This window comes from Papio anubis, unplaced genomic scaffold (assembly GCF_008728515.1).
Source record: "Papio anubis isolate 15944 unplaced genomic scaffold, Panubis1.0 scaffold797, whole genome shotgun sequence".
Taxonomy (NCBI): Eukaryota; Metazoa; Chordata; class Mammalia; order Primates; family Cercopithecidae; genus Papio; species Papio anubis.
In genome coordinates this window covers 1-21040 of record NW_022168194.1, presented here as the reverse complement: position 1 = coordinate 21040, position 21040 = coordinate 1, and the positions used below count along the sequence as shown (strand labels likewise).

General features: G+C 48.7%; 1 protein-coding gene and 1 long non-coding RNA gene across 9 annotated transcripts; one reads left to right on the top strand and one right to left on the bottom strand.

Annotated features, from left to right (window-relative positions):
- The first annotated feature begins 2898 nt into the window (after positions 1–2898).
- Positions 2899–14358, top strand: LOC108583997 (presequence protease, mitochondrial-like). 7 transcript variants are annotated; one of them, XR_004181828.1, is made up of 7 exons: positions 7177–7669; positions 8205–8283; positions 9870–10013; positions 10564–10666; positions 10757–10918; positions 11629–11708; positions 14244–14358. XR_004181828.1 is itself a non-coding variant. In XM_031662600.1 (5 exons), the coding sequence occupies exons 2-5, from the start codon at positions 10566–10568 to the stop codon at positions 13765–13767; spliced, it is 369 nt and encodes a 122-aa protein (XP_031518460.1). In that variant the 5' UTR covers positions 9910–10013; positions 10564–10565; the 3' UTR covers positions 13768–13792. The 7 variants fall into 7 exon arrangements, 1 of the variants encoding a protein (XP_031518460.1); XR_004181825.1 differs by having other exon boundaries at positions 10757–11240; XR_004181827.1 differs by lacking the exon at positions 14244–14358 and adding an exon at positions 13674–13784 and having other exon boundaries at positions 10757–11240.
- LOC101012378 lies at positions 10013–21034 on the bottom strand. 2 transcript variants are annotated; one of them, XR_004181829.1, is made up of 4 exons: positions 19315–21034; positions 15827–15888; positions 12820–14257; positions 10013–10443 (listed from the first exon to the last, which is right to left on the bottom strand). It is a non-coding gene; the product is annotated as an uncharacterized LOC101012378 (long non-coding RNA). The 2 variants fall into 2 exon arrangements; XR_002519714.2 differs by lacking the exon at positions 19315–21034 and having other exon boundaries at positions 15827–16273.
- Between the last annotated feature and the right edge of the window lie 6 nt (positions 21035–21040).

Here is a 21040-nt window from a genome sequence, read left to right as displayed (position 1 = left end):
ATGTGGGAGTGCAGCATCCTGCTCCAGGGCCTTCAGCCTCTGCACCCCTCATCTTCTGATGCCAGTGGTGGCACTTAGGGCACACCTGGGTAGTCCTCAGGATTCACCTTTATCACCGCATGAGGGAACATTCCCAGGTTCCAGGCATTAGGACCGGGATTCCTTTGGGGGCTCCCACTCTCCCGAATGTGATGTACACAGCGACCAGCATATCCAGAGGCCCCAGGAGGACCTGGGGTGGCTGGAGCTAGAGCGGGACCTGGTGTCAGAAGCAGGCGGGGCCAGGGATTCCCGAGAAAGGCTTGACGTGTACTTGAAGTGAGCAAAGGGTTTTGAATGTTTTTTATAGATGGGTCTCCAGTCTGTGTGAACAGATTGCAGGGTGCCGGGGTGGGAGCTGAGGCCCAGGAGAGGGCGCTGCAGCCCGGACTGGTGTGTGGGTGGGAAGGCGGCCGATGCATTTCTCTGCTGTTTTTCTCCCCGCTGAGCTTGGGTCCTCGTGGAGGGCGGATGGCAGACATTTCACTCGGGGACCTGATGCCTATGCATCCGAAAGGCTTCCCCAGGTGCCTGGGTCTAAGAACCACCGTCTGCCTTTAAGTAGAGTTTTTATAAACGTAACATTCACCGATGGATGGAAGATGGCCACATCTCTAAAATCACAGGGAGCTTTTCAAAGAAAATAGAAGAGCCCATCTGTTCCCATGGACTATGCTGGCAGGTGACAGCCCCCTAACTTCTCAGCATCCCCCCTGAGAGATTGTTCTTGCCATTCAAAACAGGAGAGGATGACATGACTCCATATATGGAAGAAAGTTCTAACCCCCGTGTGATATTCTTTCTAATACCTAGAAAGGAAGAGATATCAATCCCCATATTGCAGGAGGGGTACACTCACTCTGATGTTTCCAAATATGCAGGGGGGAAAGAGGATAATCACATTCCCAATATCGTAGCAGGGTTGTACACCCCCGTGTGAGATGGTTCTTCATAACTCTCCAAGGCAGAGGGGTTAATACTATTACATATATGGCAGAAAGTGTACACCCCCCAGGGATATTGTTCCCATGATCCAGGAGGGAAGGAGATACTACTTTAAATATCACAGAAGGTGTACACGCCCCCAGTGATATTGTTTCTAATTTCCAGGTAGGTGAGGATGTGACACCCAATATCGCAGGGAGTAGATACAATCCTGGGATACTGTTCTTAATATTGAGGAAGAGGATGATACAACTCCCAATACAGATGGGTGTACATACTCTGAGGGTGTACAAACTGAGGGTGTACACCCATCTGGGAAAGAGTTCATAATTTGCAGAGGGGGAGATGACATTACTTACAAAATCGTAAACGGGCTGTGAGTCCATGATTCCTAATAGCTAAGTGGGGGAGGTGGGGTGGCTGTTAGTCCCCACCTCGTGGGGAGTGCCTCACCCCCCTGTGAGGTGGCCCCTAATAGCCAAGGAGGGGGAGAGGGGGTGGCTATTAGTACCCACCTCGAGGGGGGGGGTTCCTCACCCTCTCACAATATCACTTGGTTGTACACCCCCTGCAGTGCAAAGAATATCTTCCTTTAGCGCTTAAGAACAATATCACATGGCGGGGGATACCCCCTGCACTTTTGGGAGTAATATTCTCTCCTGGATAGTAGGAACGGTATCTCAGGCGGGCTGGACAACACCTGTGACATTGAGAGGAATATCCTCTCCCAACGTGGATATTAGGAACCATATCACGGGGCGTGTTCACTTCAATTTTGGTAGCGATATCATCCTCTCCTCCCTGGGTTTAGGAAACAATGTGACAGGCACGGTGGACACCCCCCTGCGACCTGGGGAGTATTATTCCTCCCTGGATATTAGGATCCACGGTAGACACACAGCGTGTTTACAATTTGGTGAGTAATATCTCGCCCTCTAGACATTTCCAGCAGTATCAGACGGGTGTACACCCTCTGCAATATAGGGAGGGATATCATCCTCTTCCCCACCTGGATATTGGGAACAATATCGAAAGGAGTGTTTATAACCTCTGCGATATTGGGAGTAATAGCCTCTTCCCTCCTGGATCATGGGAACAACATCACTGGGGGGGGTGTACACTTTCTGCTATATTGGGAGTAACAGCTTCTGTGTCTTGGAATATTAAGGACAATATCACGGGGGGCGTGTACATCATCTGCAATATTGGGACTAATATCCTCTCTCCCCCTGCAAATTCGGAAAGAGATCACAGAGTGGGTGTTCACCTCCTGCGATATGGGTGTTAATACCATCTTCTCCCCCTCCGGATATCAGGAAGAGTATCTCACGAGGGTGCACACTCTGCGATACTGGGAGTAATAACCTCAGCCTTGAGATATTAAGAATATCCCAGGCTGGGTGTACACCTCCTGCTCTATGGGGAGTCATATCCTCTCCCAGGTTATTAATATCTCATGGCGGGTGAACACAGCCTGCGATACTAAAATTATTCTCTCCCCCTCCGGATACTAGGAACACTATCCCAGAAGAGTTGTACGCTCCCTGCGATATGGGGAGTAATATATGCTTTTTCCGTGAATATTAGCAATATCACCAGGTGGCTGTCCATTCATTGCTATGTGGGGAGTCATGTCATACTTTTTCCCCCTAGATACTAGGATCAGTGTCACAGGATGACACTGATATAAAAACTAATATAATGCTCTCCATCCCTGGATATTAGGAACGACATCACAGGAAGGTGTACACCCCCTGCCGTATTAGGAGTAATATTATTAAACATCAATTGTCGATTTTAATTATCAATACTATTAACAGGATACCATTATGCATGATTATTTTAAATATGCATGCATAAAATTGATGTCATTTAACAATATTTTATTACCAATATCTTAGTATTTAACATTGCTGATATATTTTAATAGTGATACTACTAATACTAATCGTTAAGTTTAACCAGTATTTTTACGATATTGTGATTAATATCGATGATTATTAATATTAATAGACTTGCTCCTGATATTCGGCGGGGAGAGGATACTACTCCCAATATCGAAGAAAGTGTACACCCCTCTATGATGTTATTCCTTATAGCCAGGAGGTAGAGGATAATATTGAAACTATTGCAGTGGGTGTACGTCCCCTTGATCATCATGTTCCTTATACCCGGGTTGGGAAAGGATATGACTCCCAATAACGCAGGGGGTGTAGACCTTCCCCGTGATGATGTCCCTAACAGCCAAAGGTGGAGAGGATATTTCTTCCGGTTTCGTAGGGGGTGTACACCACCCCTGTGATATCCCTAATATGGGGGGGAAGGATATTAGTCTCAATGTTGCAAGAGGTGTACACTCCCTAGTGATATAGTTCCTAATATCCAGGCACAGAGAGGACGATATCACTCCCAATAGAGCAGGGGGTGTACACCCCTTCTGTGACATTGTTCCTAATAGCCAGCGGGGGGAGAGGAAGATATTACTCCCAATGTTGCAGGGGGTGTACACTCCCTTGTGATATTCTCTCTATCCTGGGGAGGGAGACGATACTAGTGGCAATATCGCAGGGGGTGTACACACCCACCGTGATATTGTTCCGAATATCTAGAGGGAGAGAAAATAGTATGACTCCCAATATCACAGGGGGTGTGCTGCATCCTGTGATACTGTTTATATTCAAGGGGAAAGGATATTTCCAATATCACGGGGTGTACACAACTGCGATATTGTTCCTCATATCCCCAAAGGGAGAGCATAATATTTTTCAATATGGCAGGTGGTATCCACCTCTATAATATTCTTAATATCCATGATGGGAGAGGATATGACATGACTCCCAATACTGCAAGAAGTGTACAGCCGCGTGTGATGCAGTTCCTAACATCTAGGTGGGGAGAGGATATTACTGCCCATATAGCACGAGTTGTAAAACCCCTTCGATATTTTGCCTACAATCCTGAGGGGAGAGGATGATATTGCTCCCAATATTGAAGGTGGTGTACATCCCCCTGTGACACTATGCCCAATATCCACGTTGGGAGATGATAATACGCCCAGTATCACAGGGGATGTGCACCCACCCTGGGATATTGTTCCTTATATCGAGAGGGGGAGAAGTTGCTATTGCTCCTAATAATGCAGGGGCCGTGGCTGTACACCCCTCCTGTGATATTGTTCTTAATATCCTAGGGAAGAGAGGATATTACACCCAATATCACAAGGGGTGTACACCCACCCAGTCATACTGTTCTTAATGTACTCCACCTCCCACCACCAGGGATATTGTTCCTAATATCCAGGACAAGAGGATAACATTATGCCCAATATTGCAGGGCAGTGTACACACCCTCTGTGATGTTCCTAGTATCCGAAGGTAGAGACGGTATTACTGGCCATATCGTGGGGGGTGTACACCCTTCTGTGATAGTTTTTGACATTCAGTTGGGGGGGGGGGGGAGGATAACATCAATCCCAATATCGCAGGTGGTGTACAGACCCCTGTGATGTAGTTCCTACTGTACTGGGGAAAGAATATTGCTCTCAGTATCACAGGGGCTGTAACCACCCTGCCCCCCGTATATTGTTCCTAATATGCAGCGGGGTGGAGGCTGATATTACTCCCAATATCCCAGAAGGTGCACACACACCAGTGATATAGTTCTTAATATCCAGCGGGAAAGCGGCTGATATTACTTTTGATATTGCAGTGGGTGTACACCGCCCCCAACCCTGGGGTATCGTTCCTAATATCTAGGAGGGAAGAATATGGCATGGCTGACAATATCAAAGGGGGTGGACACCTCTTTAGTGATACGGTACCTCTTATCCAGGGTGTGAGTGGATATTACTCCCAATAAAGTAGGAACTGTACAGCCACCCTGGGATTTTGTCCTTAACCACAGGGGAGAGGTGATATTACCAGTATTGCAAGGGGTGTACACCCCTCCTGTGATACTGTTTCTTATATCCAGTAAAGGAGAAGATGGTATTAGTATCAATACTGAAGGGATGGACAGCCCCCATGGGATATTGTTCTAAAGATACAGGTTGGAAGAGGATGAGATTCCATCCAATACAACAAGGGGTATACACCCCGCCTGTGATAAGAATCGTAAAACCTAGGAGAGAATGACATTGCTTCCAAAACTACACGGGGTGTACACCCACCCTGTGATATTGTTCCTGTCATCTAAAGGAAGAGCTGCTGCTACTCCCACTACTGGAGAAGGTACACATCCCCCTGTGATGATATTCTTCATAACTTGTGGGGGAGAGCATGATATAACTTCCAATATGACAGTGGCTTGAAACCCAGTCTGTGATATTGCTCCTAATTTCCAGTAGGTAAAGTATGATGTACCTGCCAAGAGAGTAGTGGGTGTACAGACGCCCTGTGATACGTCTCCGAATACTCGGGGAAACGGGACATTACCCCAAGTCTCCCAAAAAGTACACACCCATTATATGCTATGGTTCCTAATATCTGGAAGTGCAGAGAATGATATTCGTTCATTGTGGTGGGGAGTAATTGACTATTACGATCCACATCGCAGGGGAGTGAGGCCCCCCCTTGCGATATGGGGTGTAGTAGCAACCCCCTCTTCCCCCCTGGCTATTACAATCCACATCGCACTGCAGTTCAGGACACCAGCCCTGCCCCAACCTTGACCTAGACAGTAGGTGTCATGGGACCATCTCAGGGCGGGTGGCAGCTCAGCTCTAAGGTATCCCTGCTGCCAAAGACCCACTGTTCCTGCTGGTTTGAATCTGGCCACAGGGTCTTTGTTGGTGAGACAGATGACCATGAGGCAGACACCCTGAAATCTAGCACGACAGAGTTCAACGCCCCCATGAGAGGCACCATAGCACGCAGACTTTGAAGACCTTAATATTTGTCCTTAATAACCACATGGGAGAGGTGATATTACCACCAATATTGCAAGGGGTATACACCACTTCTGTGATAGTTTCTGATATCTAGGAAATGAGAAGATGGTATTAGTACCAATATTGAAGGGATGGACAGCCCCCATGGGATATTGTTCTAAAGATACGGGTTGAAAGAGGACGAGATTCCATCCAATATAACAAGGGGTGTACATCCCGCCTGTGATATGAATTGTAAAACCTGGAAGGGGAGAGAATGACTCAGGGCCACAGCAGGCCTGTGTGCAGATAGCAGGGCCGGAGGCCACCTCGCAGTCCCGCTGAGGAGTTTGCCTCCCCTGTTGCCCCACACAAGTCAGAAGCTCAGGGAAGGAGGCCCTGGGTTGAGCGGCCAAAGCCACAGCCGAGAATGGGGGTCAGGTCTGTTCCCAAAATGGCGTGGGGCAAGGGTGTTTGCAGCCTATGGACCGGCCCTCCAGCCTGTTCTTCCAGAGTGTGGCTCTGCCTCGGCTGTGTTCATCCCTGTTCATCCCATCTGCAGAAACTGGCCAGACCAGGAGGACAGACTCACAGACATGCACCTTTGAGGACCCATCAGTTGGGTATGGATGACACAGATCTGTGCAAACATGTTATATCCCAGAAAGTCACTTCCTGTATCCTTGTCCCAGGCAGCTACCCCCATGAGGGACTAAACCAAAGAGGAGACCCCCCAGGGTCTGGCTCCAACCTCGCAGGTCCCAACTGACGGCGCACTGGCCGCCTGAGTGGTAGAGAGGGGAAGGCAGGTTTAGGCCTGGTCAGTCTATCCTGATAGGAGGAGCCGGGCCTCCAGGGTGCACGTGTGTCACAGTAGGACCACAGATGGGAAAGTGTGTAGCCAGGCGGAAGGAAATGTGGGGCTGCAGTGGGGGCTCAGAAAGAGCTCCTCTGTAGAAAAGAGGCGTGTGCTCAGCTCTTCATTACTTTCCATATTTGTAGGAGATAAACAGATCTGTCTGCTGTGCCAGCAGAAGAGTGGTGTCTGTTTCCACCATCCCATAGGAAAATGTAGACAGAGAACACCAAAAATGTGGAGGTTCCCCCTCGGCAGGGGGATTTTCTTTTTTTCCTTGTTTTTGTATTTTACAATCTTTCAACAGCATGTGTTTTTAATACACAACAAATTTCTCAAGAAGAATGCATGGACGGATGGAACGCCATCCCTGCTGGAGCTTGTGAAGGCTCTGTCCCCCAGGGTCTGGCTCCAACCTCGCTGGTCCCAACTGATGGTGTCCCAGTCACCCGAGTGGCGCTGGGTTTCTCCTGGAGGGCCCACACGACATGGTTGTGACTTCTCCCAGCACAGCCCCCTGGGACCACGCCCACTCCTTCCTTGATTTCCCACCTGGCCTATTTGACTCCATCTGCTTTAGGAAAAGGCACATCTGTGGAAGTGGTGACCTGGGGCTGATTTTGCCACTGGCGTCTTTAAGGAGCCTGTGTCTTTGCTGCAGACGCTACCATCATTGCCCTGCCTTCTGTCGGAGGTGGACGTGTTCTAGAATCATCTAGAATGTGATGTCACCACTTGCAGTGGAAGGCAGAGGAAATCAGCCCCGTTCCTAGAAATGTGCTTTATCGGGGAGAGAGTGTTTTCTTAAAGGATTCCTATAAAACTCAAAGAGCTTGACTTCAGTTTCCTTTTTTTCCATATTCTGATGTGAGACATTTAAATGTTCATTTGCACATTTGCCTTTACAATAGAAAGCTCTACTTCACCAGATTTTAAAAATACCACATATGCATTGGAACAAGGTAAGCAGTGTGGTGCTGAAAGTGTTAGATTCCCTTCCCACCACCTCTCCATTCAACCCTGTAATCCAACTGTTTGAAAATTGTGCTTTTTAGTTTTTAAAAAAATATGCCTGTAAGCCCAGCACCTTGAAGGCAGGAGGATCTCTTGAAGCCAGGTGTTTAAGACCAGCCTGGGCAACAAAACTAGACCCTGCTTCTACAAAAACTGTAAAAATAGGCGTGGTGGCACGCATCTGTAGCCCCAGCTACTCAGGAGACTGGTGGGAGGAGCCCAGGAGTTCAAGGCTGTAGTGAGCTGTGAGTGCACTTATGCACTCCATCCTGGCGATAGAGCGAGACCCCATCTCTTAAGACCAAAAAAATGGGACTATAATTTATATGGCATTATTTTACAACTTTTCATTTTTACTTAATCCAATAATTACTTCATTGTCTATGCTTTTTTTAAAAATCAGCTATGTTTTTAACTTGTATTTTTAAATCATTTGTCTTAAAATCCTTACACGTTTGATGACTGCTAAATTTCTGCATACAGAAATTCGAGAAAAAGGTGGCGCTTACAGTGGAGGCGCAAAACTCAGCCACAGTGGGGTTTTCACCCTTGACTCTTACAGGTGAGCTTTGCTCTAGTTCACACGTTGGGATGCACATGGTGTTTTAGTCTCCGGCTCGTGATTATCAGTGTCATTTTCTTCTACTGTAGTGAACTTTAGACAAAAGTTGTTCTATGTGCTGCTTTTCACTTCTCGAGCACTTAGCCACACCCAGCAATGTCCTTTCTGGTGCAAGGATTGGGACCAGCAGCCTAAATGGGAAGCCTTCTGCCTTCAATAAACCCTGGCTTAAGCCAGCCTATTTTGGCAGAACATGGTAGTGCCTCCATTTCCATGGTTTATTACCCACAGTCACCCTCGGTCTGAAAATATTAAATGGAAAATTCTAGATGTAAATACTTCCAACGTTTTAAATTATACACATTTCTTCTAAGCAGTGGGATGAAAGCTGACGCTGTCTATGGTACCTGCCTGTTGGTCACTCAGTAGCCATCTAGGTCGTCAGATACACTGTGGGTATCTAAGAGCTTCTGTTCACAGAATGCTTGTTTTATTTAGCATAACTTTTATTAGTGTAATTGTATTTTAATATCTTGCTGCACCTGATCTATAAACTTTTTCATAGGTATAGGAAAAAAACACAGTATCCATAGTGGCTGAGGTTGCAACCCTGCTCTGGGGGGGCCTGGAACACAGGCCCCAGGTGAGGGGCTTCGATACAGCCTGAGAGCATTCTTAGCTCATTTCAGTTGGAGGTGCCTGATGTGGACGCAATTGTTAGCTTTCATAAACATAACACTGTTACAATAAATTCTTGATTGTCTATGGCTTTGCTGCCCAAGAGAACCTGTATTCTGGCAGTTTTTAAGAAGGAACTGGCCAGGCGTGGTGACAAGTGCCTGTGATCCTAGCTACAGGAGGCTAAGGCAGGAGGATCTCTTGAGCCTAGGGAGGTTGAAGCTGCAGTGAGCAGATTATGCCACCGCACGCCAGCCTGGGCGACAGAGTGAGACCCTGGCTCGTGGATGCAGAGATAGATTAGGTAGGTAGGCGGGCATGTAGGTAGAGAAGTCGGTAGCCGTTGCCACCCTGCTGAGTTCTCCCCCTTGCTGTGCCAGAAGCCACTCTTGTAGACAAGGATGGGGAAGCAGCTCACAGCCCCTCTGCAGCTCTGAGTCAGGGTGAAGGGAGGGCTGGGCTCTTTCCATTTACACAAAGGGAAGTCTGGATCGGCCCCCTCAGGCTGATTCCTGTATTGCCCTGGGTGTGTCTTAAGGGAGATTAAATGAAAACCTTTGGCTTGATTTTTCCATGTGAGCCTTCTGTAATTTCCTTGTAATCTTGACCTGCCCCCACCCTCCACACCTTTCCTCTCCTGATGAGGTCACAGAGAGGTGGATTTAAATAATCTAGGGAGGACGTTATGCAGACAGACCTTGTCTAAGAGGGAAAACATGTTGAAAGTCTTATGTGACCGGATTGAAACTTTCACTGAGAGTAATTGAGCAATTTGTCAGTGGCCTGTTTGGACTAGATCAGATGTAAAATAGAGCTGTTAGCGCATAGAAGATGTTGAACTGTTAAGTCACAGGTTTGTGATAAACTTGTCCGTTGGTAAAATGCTTGTTTTTCTCTGGATTTCCTAGGAACCCAAATACAATAGAGACGCTCTAATCTTTTGGGAAGGCTGTTGACTGGGCAAAGTCTGGAAAATTCACACAGCAAGACATCAACGAAGGCAAACTTTGTCTTCTCAACCGTAGATGCTCCTGTCGCTCCTTCAGACAAAGGTATTGTGAGTATAAAAGTGAGAATCTCAGTCCACAGCCTCACAGATGATGTTGCTGTTTTCCGAGTTCCCCTCATGCACAGGCAGCAGCACCAGCTTCTGGCTCCTCGGTCCTTGCCTGTGATACGATTTCCATGTCTGACACCCTAAACATTGGCCTTCGAAACACGCTTCCCGACATCCAGGCGAAGAGTGCATCCTGTCGTTTCAGTTTTACTGACTTGAGGCCTAGTGGGGCCAACCCACGGCAGTGTCCGGGCTCATTAGGGTGGAAAGACGACGTGGGCACTGCCCGGGCCTGGCCACGTTACTCTGTAGAGCCACTTTTGCTCACAGCATTATCAGCCTCATGTGGCCCCGACTACGTCCACGCTGCAGAAGCAGGCCTTGGTAGGGGTCAGGGTGTGATCTCTGGACTGTTAGACACATCTCTGTTGAAACACGTATGTGAAATAAGTGAGATGCACCTGTCCCCTCCGAGACATGAGTGCACAGCCCACTGTGCGAGCTCCTGGGTGGCGGCTCCACTGTGCCTGTGATTTGCCTTCTAGGAATGGACTACTTCTTGTGCGGCCTCTCAGATGAGATGAAGCGGGCCCACAGGGAGCAGCTCTTCCCCGTCAGCCAGGACAAGCTCCTGGCCGTGAGCGATAGGTGAGTGGGGAGACAGCGTCTGGGATTGGAGGCCTTAATGGCACTGCTGCAGAAGCCTGTCCTCGCTGACCTTGCCTGCCTTCCTCTCAGGTACCTCGGCACTGGGAAGAGCACACATGGCCTGGCCATACTTGGACCCGAGAACCCCAAAATTGCCAAGGGCCCATCCTGGATCATCAGATGAGTGGCCCTGGCACCCCCAACTGTGCAGGAGCCCCTGAGAAAATGAGCCTCTAGAGCTGAATATGAAAAGTCAGAAATACTACTTTTTCCAAGAACATTATGTCATTCTTAAGGTGTTGCCACTGACTGGCAAGTCAATCTTAATCTAGAATATTTAAGAATCTAAAAACAAAGGGCAACTGTGACTTAACCTCTGCTTGAGTCATTATTTTAATAAAGGCCCTAAATGCTACTTAAAAAAACAGAAGTAAAATAAAATGGCACACAAAGGTGTCCCATGTCTGCCTGTGCTGATTCGTGAAACTCGATCACACTGAGGCCCTGTGGGAGTGTCCTCCTAGCAGACAGAAGTTCAGCGGGGCGGCCGGATGGAAGCAGGCCTGAGAAGCAGGTGGGCTGGGGTGAGGAAGCGCTCGCTTCATCTTTACAGAACCAGAAAGAGCCTCCACGCCAGCTCTTCTTGGCCGTTGGACTCTGATTTCCCCAACAGCTTGTTTTTGGTGTCTCCTCTCCCTCCACACAGCTCTCCACCCCTGTTTCTGAGGCACAGCTGTGGTCTCTTGCAGACTAGAGCCAAGAGGCAGAAACGCTGTCCCTACAGGAGGGGGGCCCACGAGGGCAGCAGGGCTGTCACCCAAGCACCCATGTCTACTCTGGCAAGAGACTGGACGAGAAGCTGGCTATCCGATTTTTGAACCCCTACCTTAGTGGTTTTAACATGCAGCTAGGATTGCAATCAAGAGGCCGAGTAGATAAGATTTATGTGTTCTTTTACTAAGGAGAGCAGGAGCCTGGAGTTGAGGCCCAGGGTCCTGGCCTGCTGCTGTGGATGGAAATTGACACATGGCAAATATGAATGGTAAGTAAACATGGCATTCCCCTTGGCCTGGGTAAACTACTGGCTTTGTTCTCCTTTTATGACTTGTGCATAGTTCAGTGATCCCTGTTAAAAAATGTTTTTATAATCTTTGCCCACACAACTGCTGAGAAAACCTTTAGTAACCACCTATAGATTGAGGTTTTAATCTCCTACTTAAACTAAAACGGAGGACTGTTGCAGTTGTAGGCAAACGGTTAATATGCACATCTGAAAGCATGAGACACAGTCCAGACAGCACGCACTGGAGCTGGTGGGGCACACGGGTGGGGTGACAGGTACTTCCTGATTAGGGATTAATGTTAATACTTGTATAAAGTGCTGATAAATAACAAGTGTTACAAAAACAGATGGTTGCAGGCACACGCAGGCAGGACTGGGTCAGACGCTCCAGGGCTGCATGTGCTCTAGCTGGCCTGAGTCCGACACATCATAGCTGGCCTTGTACTTGGCCAGGATCTTCATGAGGGGCCGCAGCTTGAGCCACCACTGTTCTTTGGGTATCCTGTGCCTCTGGAGGGAAGGGGGGACAGCAGTGAAGCTGAGATGCCACGTCCAGTACAGTGAGCGGTCTCTTGCCAGAAATATGGGGGTTGTAGGGTCGGTTGAATCAACTAGATGATAAAGCCAATTTCAGGGTCAAATGAAACCATTGTTTTTATATTTCTAAAACTTCTTCCCAAAGACTGAGTGGTAGTTTCTTATTGTTGTTTTGAGACAGAGTCTCGCTCTGTCACCAGGCTGGAGAGCAGTGGTGCAATCTCAATTCACTGCAACCTCTGCCTCCCGGGTTCAAGCGATTTCTCCTGCCTCAGCCTCCTGAGTAGCTGGGACTACAGGTCTGCATCACCACGCAGGCCAGGCTGGTCTCGATCTCTTGACCTTGTGATCCACCCACCTAGGCCTCCCAAAGTGCTGGGATTACGGGTGTGAGCCACCGTGCCTGGCCAAGACCTAGTATTTTTTTTATCTGAGCTTCAGAAAATCTAGTTCCTCAAACCCCTGAATGAGTTGCCAAAAGCAACATCAATGGCCATTCCCATCCTGTACTCACATTGACTGGGTTTGCTAAGGCAATAAGACCCCAACTTACTCAAAATCCGTTTGCTTCTTCAGCTCTGCAACAGGTTAAAAAATAACGTTTCTTTGGCTTATTTCCAGCACACAAACGAAATCATTGGTGGTCAATTTTTTTCCTATAAAAGGTTTAAAAAAAAGATTAACACCCCCCTGTCACATGGTCAGGTGGGGGAGCAGAATCATGGGGCGAGATGACAAGTGAGATTCCCGGGAACCATGCTGAACCTGGCCTGGAAGCCCCAGGGGAGGCTTAGAACAGCCGCACAGTGTGGCCATTGCCTGGTCTGGGCTTGTGCAGCTCTGCTCTTATAGGATTGCGCTGATGGCTTCCTGGAAAGCAGCTTTTGTTTTTTCTTTCAGTGGAGAGAATTTTTCACTAAATAGTGGAATAGGGAAATTACTTTAAATTACGGCAAAACACTAATAAGAAATTGATGCTCATGAATACACACACTGAGGCGTGAGAAGCATCCATAGCTAAATTAGCAAAAGAAAACTGATGTAGAAAGAATCAGTTCTTCAAAAAGACAAACTGATTGAAACTATTCACACATCACTGTTTTTTGTGAACTGTCATTCTTCTAAGTTGGACATTGGCAGTGATAATGGTTTGCCCTAATAAAAGCACACATCTGGTATGACTGAAGAAAGCTGAGGGGGGTGGGGGTGAGAAAGATGCTGGCACAAATAGCCACTCATTCCTGAGTGGGGACCAGCCATGTTGGAACCATTAACAAGAGTATCATAAAAAATGTCATGTTTTTTAAAACTTTTCAGTTTATCTGAAGATTTGGTAGAATATGTAACTTACAAAACTGATTTAAGGAAAAGCATGCATAGTTCTACAAACATGAACAATTCATTCAGCAGCCAATTCTTCCTCAAAACTGGAAGTTCTGATGGATGGAGTCACAAGGAGGTTGTCCTACCAAACATCCAAGACACAGAAGGCCCCACTTAAACTGAGGGAAGCTGCGGGCTGACGCTCAGGATCTCCAGAGCAAAAAGCCTACACAAAACTTCAGGTTGAATCTAGCAGTGATAAAAGAGAATGTGTCATGCACGCCCAAGCTGACTTTATCCCAGGAATCCAAGATTGGTTAAATAGCAACGCTCAGAGACCAGTAGGAGTTAAAACATCACACGCAGCTCAGTACTGAACTGAAGAAGGAACCAGCACCCTACTTCTCCCCAATAAGACAGCATTTTCACCAAGGCAGATGGCCTCTTACCTTTGCCCTGAGCCTCCTTGAGTTTTGCAGTGATCCACTCCATAGCTCTGGCAGAGATTTTAGTTCCAAAGTTTCTATCAAATGGAGAGGGGGCCCCATGCTGTTGGTGGTTAGAGTCATACGAAATACCACTTATACAGTAACACTTTGCTGTTAAATAGAGATGATGATTTCTACTTCACAGAATTCATGTTTTTATTTCTAGGTCTTTATGGATAGCTGGAACAGAACAAAACAAAATCTGTTTCCTGTAGCCTGAACTCAGCCTGTTAAGCAAAAGTATCAAGTGTTTGAGGATTTTAATAAATGGAACGAGTCAACTCACAGTCTCCAATATTTTAAAATCTTCAATCAGGATTTCATAAACTCATCTGGGGTGGGGATGGGTCACAGCTTTAAGAATCTGGTAACCATTGTGGATTCTTTAACAAAATCATATGCCTACTATTTCATCATTTCAGGGGATTCATGAGCTCTCTGAAATTCACGGGCTCTGGTTTAAAAGTATAAAGAATAGGAGGTGGTGAGGAAGGAATGTGCGCGAGTTAGGAATCCTGGACCACTGCGTCCCAGGCTCAGCTCATAACACTTGTGTGCCTGCATGCAGCTCATTCCAGCTCATTCTGATTTGGGGGTGAGTGTCAAGTATACTTACTATATGTCTGATAATCCATTTTAAGTCTTAGGAAGCTCCAGTTTTTAACTTAATTTGAATAAGCATTTCCAAGTAATGGGGGTGTCACTGTTTTCATGAAAGCTGACAGTTCCCTTAAAATCCCCATTACTCAAACCTCACCAACAAAAGAATCCTAAAGCTGGTGATGTTTGGCATGACTTAAAAGTTTAGATGTTTTGGCTGGGCATGGTGGGGATCACGCCTGTAATCTCACCACTTTGGGAGGCTGAGGTGGGTGAATCACTTGAGGTCAGGAGTTTGAGACCAGCCTGGCCAACGTGGTGAAACCCCATCTCTACTTAAAATACAAAAATTAGTTGGACGTGGTGGTGGGCGCCTGTAGTCCCATCTACTCGGAAGGCTGAGGCAGGAGAATCTCTTGAACCTGGAAGAGGTGGAGGTTGCAGTGAGCCAAGATGGTACCACTGCACTCCAGCCTGAGCAACAGAGCAAGACTCTGTCTCAAGAAAACAGTCTCCTAGCTAACTGGGAGTATGCGTATACTCCAGATTATTTTGTTGTATAGTGACAACATATACGACATATAATGTGACACAACAAACTGACACAGGATGTCGATTTCACTTAAGCCCAGCTAACAGGGAGTGATGAAATCTCGTGCTGTCTTGCTCTGTCCCACCCAGAATGTGAATCATCCCTGTGCCCTAAAGTCTCCATGCTGTCTGTGCCTCCTGCCCAAGTCACTCAGTAGCCACCTTGGTTATCAGACGATTATCACTACCCACCCCCCCTCATGTATACAGGGGCAGGTACTATCCCCAGGTTCAGGCACCCACTGGAGTCTTGGGACATGTTCCCTGAGGCGAAGAGGGATGACTGTATTTCCTTCTTCCTTCATAAACATCAGGTGCTAATTAGAGTAAATGATTGTGAGATATCTAAAAGAGTAAGACTATAAAGCAAAAATTTTAGTTGTCTAAATGCAGGCAAGTCTTTAGAGCAATGCACCATGACTCTCTTTGGCATCTGCTCAGCGTGTAGTGACTCCAGTGGCAAAGAAATGACCACTCATCCAGCCCAAAGTCACAGACCAGAATCTAAGAACCGCAGTGTGATGGTGACTGTAAGATCAGCCCTGGTCTCTCTCTCACCCGAGCACAAGGCCCCTCTGGATGGTGGTCTTCATCTTCTCCGTCAGGTGCTCCATATTGGACTGGAAAAGAGTATTTTGTTAATCAGACAATAAACTTCTGCTAACCACCTACTATGTGCCAGGCTCTGCAAAGCGGGAAGTGCCAACCATGCGTGGTGGAGAGCGTCGCCAAGGAGGCTGCAAGCTCTCATGGCTCGGGTCTCGGGGAGCTTCCCCCAGGTGGGGAGAGCACGTCTGCAGCGATGAATGCCGAGCGCAGGGCATGGTGAGCAGCCCTCACGGCGGCCACTAGAAACACCTTTTTACATCTAATCAATCTGTCACTGGGCATGGCAGCAGAATTTCACAAAGTAGGAGGCCAGGCATGGTGGCTCACCCCTATAATCCCAGCACTTTAGGAGGCCAAGGCGGGTAGATTGCCTCAGGTCAGGAGTTTGAGACCAGCCTGACCAACATGGTGAAACCCCATCTCTACTAAAAATACAAAAATTAGCCGGGTGTGGTGGCGGGTGCTGTAGTCCCACCTACTTGGGAGGCTGAGGCAGAAGAATCACTTGAACCCAGGAGGCTGAAGTTGCAGTGAGCCGAGATTGTGCCACTGCACTCCAGCCTGGGTGACAGAGCGAGACTCTATCTCAACAACAAATCATAATTTCTCTTCTTAAAGCCCTTGTCATGTTGAATGCTGGTGAGGCAGGATCTTCGGACAGGTTTCTGAAATACAGCCATGACTCACATAACAGGGGGATAGGTTCTGAGAAATGCATTGCTAGGTGACTTGAGCCTTGTGCAAACATCCTACAGTGAACTCTCACAAACCCAGGAGGCAGGGTCTGCCACACACCTGTTGTTCCTGGCTACAAACCTGAATGTCTGGGACTGTTGAATACTGCAGGCAATTGTGTATCTAAACATGTCTAGATGTAGAAAAGCACAGTGAAAAAAATATTTTTATAAAAGATAAAAAACAGTACACCTGTTTGGGGCAGCTCCATCATCATCTTATGGGACCCACTGCTGACAGAAACATCACGACGCTGTGAATGACTCCACAAGTATTTAATTTGACACAGTGAAGAAATTCATGATTCACATGTCCCATAATTAGTGACAACACCAAGGCCCTTTTTACTTGATCTATTTGGCTCAGAAACAAGTAACATCCTAACTTTTTAAAAGACTATGGTGCCGGGCACAGTGGCTCATGCCTGTAATCCCAGCACTTTGGAAGCCCAAGGTGGACAGATCACGAGGTCAGGAGTTCGAGACCAGCCTGACCAACATTGCGAAACTCCATCTCTATTGAAAATACAAAAATTATCTGGGCATGGTGGCATGCGCCTGTAATCCCAACTACTAGGGAGGCTGAGGCAGAAGAATTGCTTGAACCTGGGAGTTGGAGGTTGCAGTGAGCCGAGATCGTGCCACTGCACTCCAGCCTGGGTGACAGAGCAACATATAATATTATATATTTATTTATATAACTAACTAAAGACAATTGTTCAAGTTGCACTTTATCTGCCAAGGCCTGTCATCCTGCGTGGAGTTTAGCAACTTTGAACACTGCAGGGTCCAGGCCTGGATTCTGCTGTGCCGTCCAAGCAGGGGCAGACCCCGGGGTCGGCGACGCCCTTCCCTAAAAGAGCCACAGATGCCAAGAAACCACAGCCGTGTCTGTGTCAGTTTAGAGGCAGACGCAGAGGCCTGAAGATTTAAAAGAAGCTGCAGCAACTTTCAGAGCCAGTCTCAGACGTGGGTGGTGACTGTCAGCAGAGGTGCTCAAATCATTTTTGACAGAAGTGAGAAAACTAACTACACAACAGACTACATCAAAAAAACAAGCTTGTGTTTCACACAAGAGACTAGAAGGGGTCTTCAACCAGGCATGTCCGCCATCACCTGACACTCGGGAGAGGCACCTGGGCTATGCGAAGGGCATCAAGCGTGGCCTGCTCTGTAGCACCTCCGTCTCCATGCCCCCTCGAAAAGCAAACCACCTTAGACATGATGATTCGCTCCGCAGCACCGGGTGGATCCCAAGGGGACGGCCCCCCGGGGCCAGCCCCCTCACATACTTGCAGATCCCTGATGTTCACATACTTGCAGATCCCTGATGTTGAAGGGCTCTTCAAAAATGTATGCGAGCACGAGCCCCCCATGTTGGACAGGTAGCCACAGTAGCCGCCCATGATCTTGATCATGAACACGGCCATGGTCTTGATGAACACGCGCCGCCTGGTTCCGCTGGCGGACTGATGCGGTCGCAGATCTGGTCACAGAGATCAGTCACTCCAGCCCAGGGCAAGGGTGCACCCACCATCCCAGAGCTCCCCGATAAGTGAGTGCAGCAAGGCCCCCCACTGTGCCTGAGCATGCAGTCCCAGCATCGCACAGGGGTGAAGGGTGTGCAGCAGCCAGGATGTGCCCCCGGAGTGGGTGTGAACATGCCCCCACACCCGCCTTCCGCGGCAGCCACCTGGAGGTGACCTCGATGACCTGTGGTGGGGGCCTGGCCATCTGCCGCTCCCTTCTCCCAGGCCCCATAGGAGGAGACTGAGAAGACTGAGAAGACGACCCCACAAGCCAGCTCACTCCACTCTGCTGACTGTCCCTGCTCTGACTGTCCCTGCTGAAGCAGCTATCACTGGACAGACACCGTTAGGTGTGAGCTGAGAAGTTAGGCGGCTGTCACCTGCCAGCATAGTCCATGGGAACAGATGTGCTCTTCTATTTTCTTCTGAAAAGCTCCCTGTGATTTTAGAGTTGTGGTCATCTTCTACCCATCGGTGAATGTTACGTTTATAGAAACTCTACTCAAAGGCAGACGGTGGTTCTTAGACCCAGGCACCTGGGAAAGCCTTTCAGATGCATAGGCATCAGGTCCCCGAGCGAAATGTCTGCCATCCGCCCTCCATGAGGACCCAAGCTCAGCGGGGAGAAAAACAGCAGAGAAATGCATCGGCCGCCTTCCCACCCACACACCAGTCCGGGCTGCAGCGCCCTCTCCTGGGACTCTGCAAAGCCTCTGCCTGGGCCTCAGCTCCCACGCCGGCACCCTGCAATCTCTTCACACAGACGGGAGACCCATCTATAAAAAACATTCAAAACCCTTTGCTCACTTCAAGTACACCTCAAGCCTTTCTCGGGAATCCCTGGCCCCGCCTGCTTCTGACACCAGGTCCCGCTCTAGCTCCAGCCACCCCAGGTCCTCCTGGGGCCTCTGGATATGCAGCCCTGAGCCACGCCCCCGACCGTGTGCTAAGCACAAAGACGGGAATTCTTCCAATTGCCTGTTTCTCTCCCCATCTCGGCTTCTACACATTGCAAATTGGCCCTCTAACTAGAAGGCGTGCTCAGTTTTGAATACATCAACCAATTATTTTGGGAGGAAAAGAATCTGCCAAAGAAATGAAGTGACAGCTGGGACAGAAGAGTCCGCCTTTGCTGGAGCTTAGATACAGCTTTCCTTAAATCTCTCCTCATTACCTAGATGGCATCTGAAGCCTCAATTAGCTTCTAAAAATAGCAAGTCACTCCGGCCGTGCCTCAGGCAATTAGTCAAAGTAGCACTGACAAGAAGAAGGCTGATCCCAAGCGTGGCCCTGCGTGGACAGCAGCTGTGAGTGGCACAAGTCAGGCAGAGCCCATGACCTCAGCCATTCTTGCCACACAATGGGATGTGCTCGGCAGACACAACCCCCTGCAGGGGCACATACATGATCCTGCTAGGAAATTCCCCAAGGAGTCCCCCATGGGAGCGAGAGCCCCAGGCTACAGTTCAAACATCACTAGCACTTTGCTCCTTGGGTGTTAAGAAACAAATTGGTGGTGAAAGATAAGATACAAAAAAGGCACTGACTTCTCTGTGAGAACCACCTTGCTCTGTGAATCTGCAAGGGAGGCCAGTTTTCCCATGACTGGTATCCCTCATGGCAGCCGAGCCTCTGCTGAAGTCGGTGGCCAGACAGGGCAGGAGGTGGGGTCCCGTCCCTGCTACAGCAAGGAACCTGCAGCAAAACACAGCCGCTGGCCAGGGTAATGCTGCGTCGTGTGTGGGGTGGGAGGGTGGAAGCACGTGTGGACATCTACAAGGTGCTAAAGGAGAGCAAAGCCAGCGATGGCAGGACCCTAATGGCATTCAATGAACAGGGGTCAAGCGCGGGGCCCAAGGAAGTCCAGGGAACGAGCCGGGGCCAGCCTCGGCAAGGCCAGCACAGCACCAGGGAACACAACAGGGAGAAGCCCAGGAGACAGATGGCCCTCAGCTCGAGTGGGAGGCACAGGAGGCTTCAGCCGACCTCACAGTCCCTCTGGCTCCCTTCCCTGCACTGGGAATCAGTTCTGAAGGAAGAACCCAGAACAGAACTACTGTTTTCTGAGGTTCTGTGCCAAGCTGAACTAAGGAGTCCCCAACAGGGCTGGGAGTTTTCACTGCAACCTCTGGAGCTGGTTTAGATGTGAACATCTAAGGTAACGGCCAGCGGCTGCTCTCCAGGAGGCACCAGGCGGTCAAGCCACTGACGTGACCCCATGTGCCAAGGTGGCCACCGTGCCACCTGCAGCTGAGTGAGGACCCTCTCTGCAGCAAAGGCCTGTGGAACTACCACAGGTCCTCATGTCCAGCTCATGACCACAGAGGTGGGTCAGCTTATCAGCGACCGGAGGGGTGACCATGCGGGTATCAGCACCATTGCCATGACCGGCAGAATCCACTCCTCCCAAAGCACAAGTTGGTGAAACTGCCTGCCCTGGGAGGGCATGATTTCAGCTCTCTAAAGAACCTCTCGTCTCACCAGGAAGGCTATGGTTCCAGACAGCGGCCCCCAGTGGGCACAGCTCTGTCCCAGAGCTCGTACATACCAGGCACTCAAACCCTTTCCTGCAGGCTCCCACAGCTGGCCCTGTAGCCTTGATACTCAACACAGGCAGGAGAGGCAGGCTCCAGAGAAAAGGTGCTCACCGCTCCCCTAGTCTAGGTGGCATAGAAACATGACGCCAAAGACTGGATATATCATCTCACTTTTAATCAATAAAGACAGGTTCTCCCTAAGGCAGAGAAGCTAAAAAATTTACCCTGTTCTGGCCAGTGTGACTGACATAAAGCCAAGCCAGCAAAGGGTGGTGGGGGGGAAAGAGTAATAATAAATCTGGCTCATTCTTAGCACAGAAAAAACAAATTGCTTAAATAAATGAAAGAAAGCGGCCGGGTGCG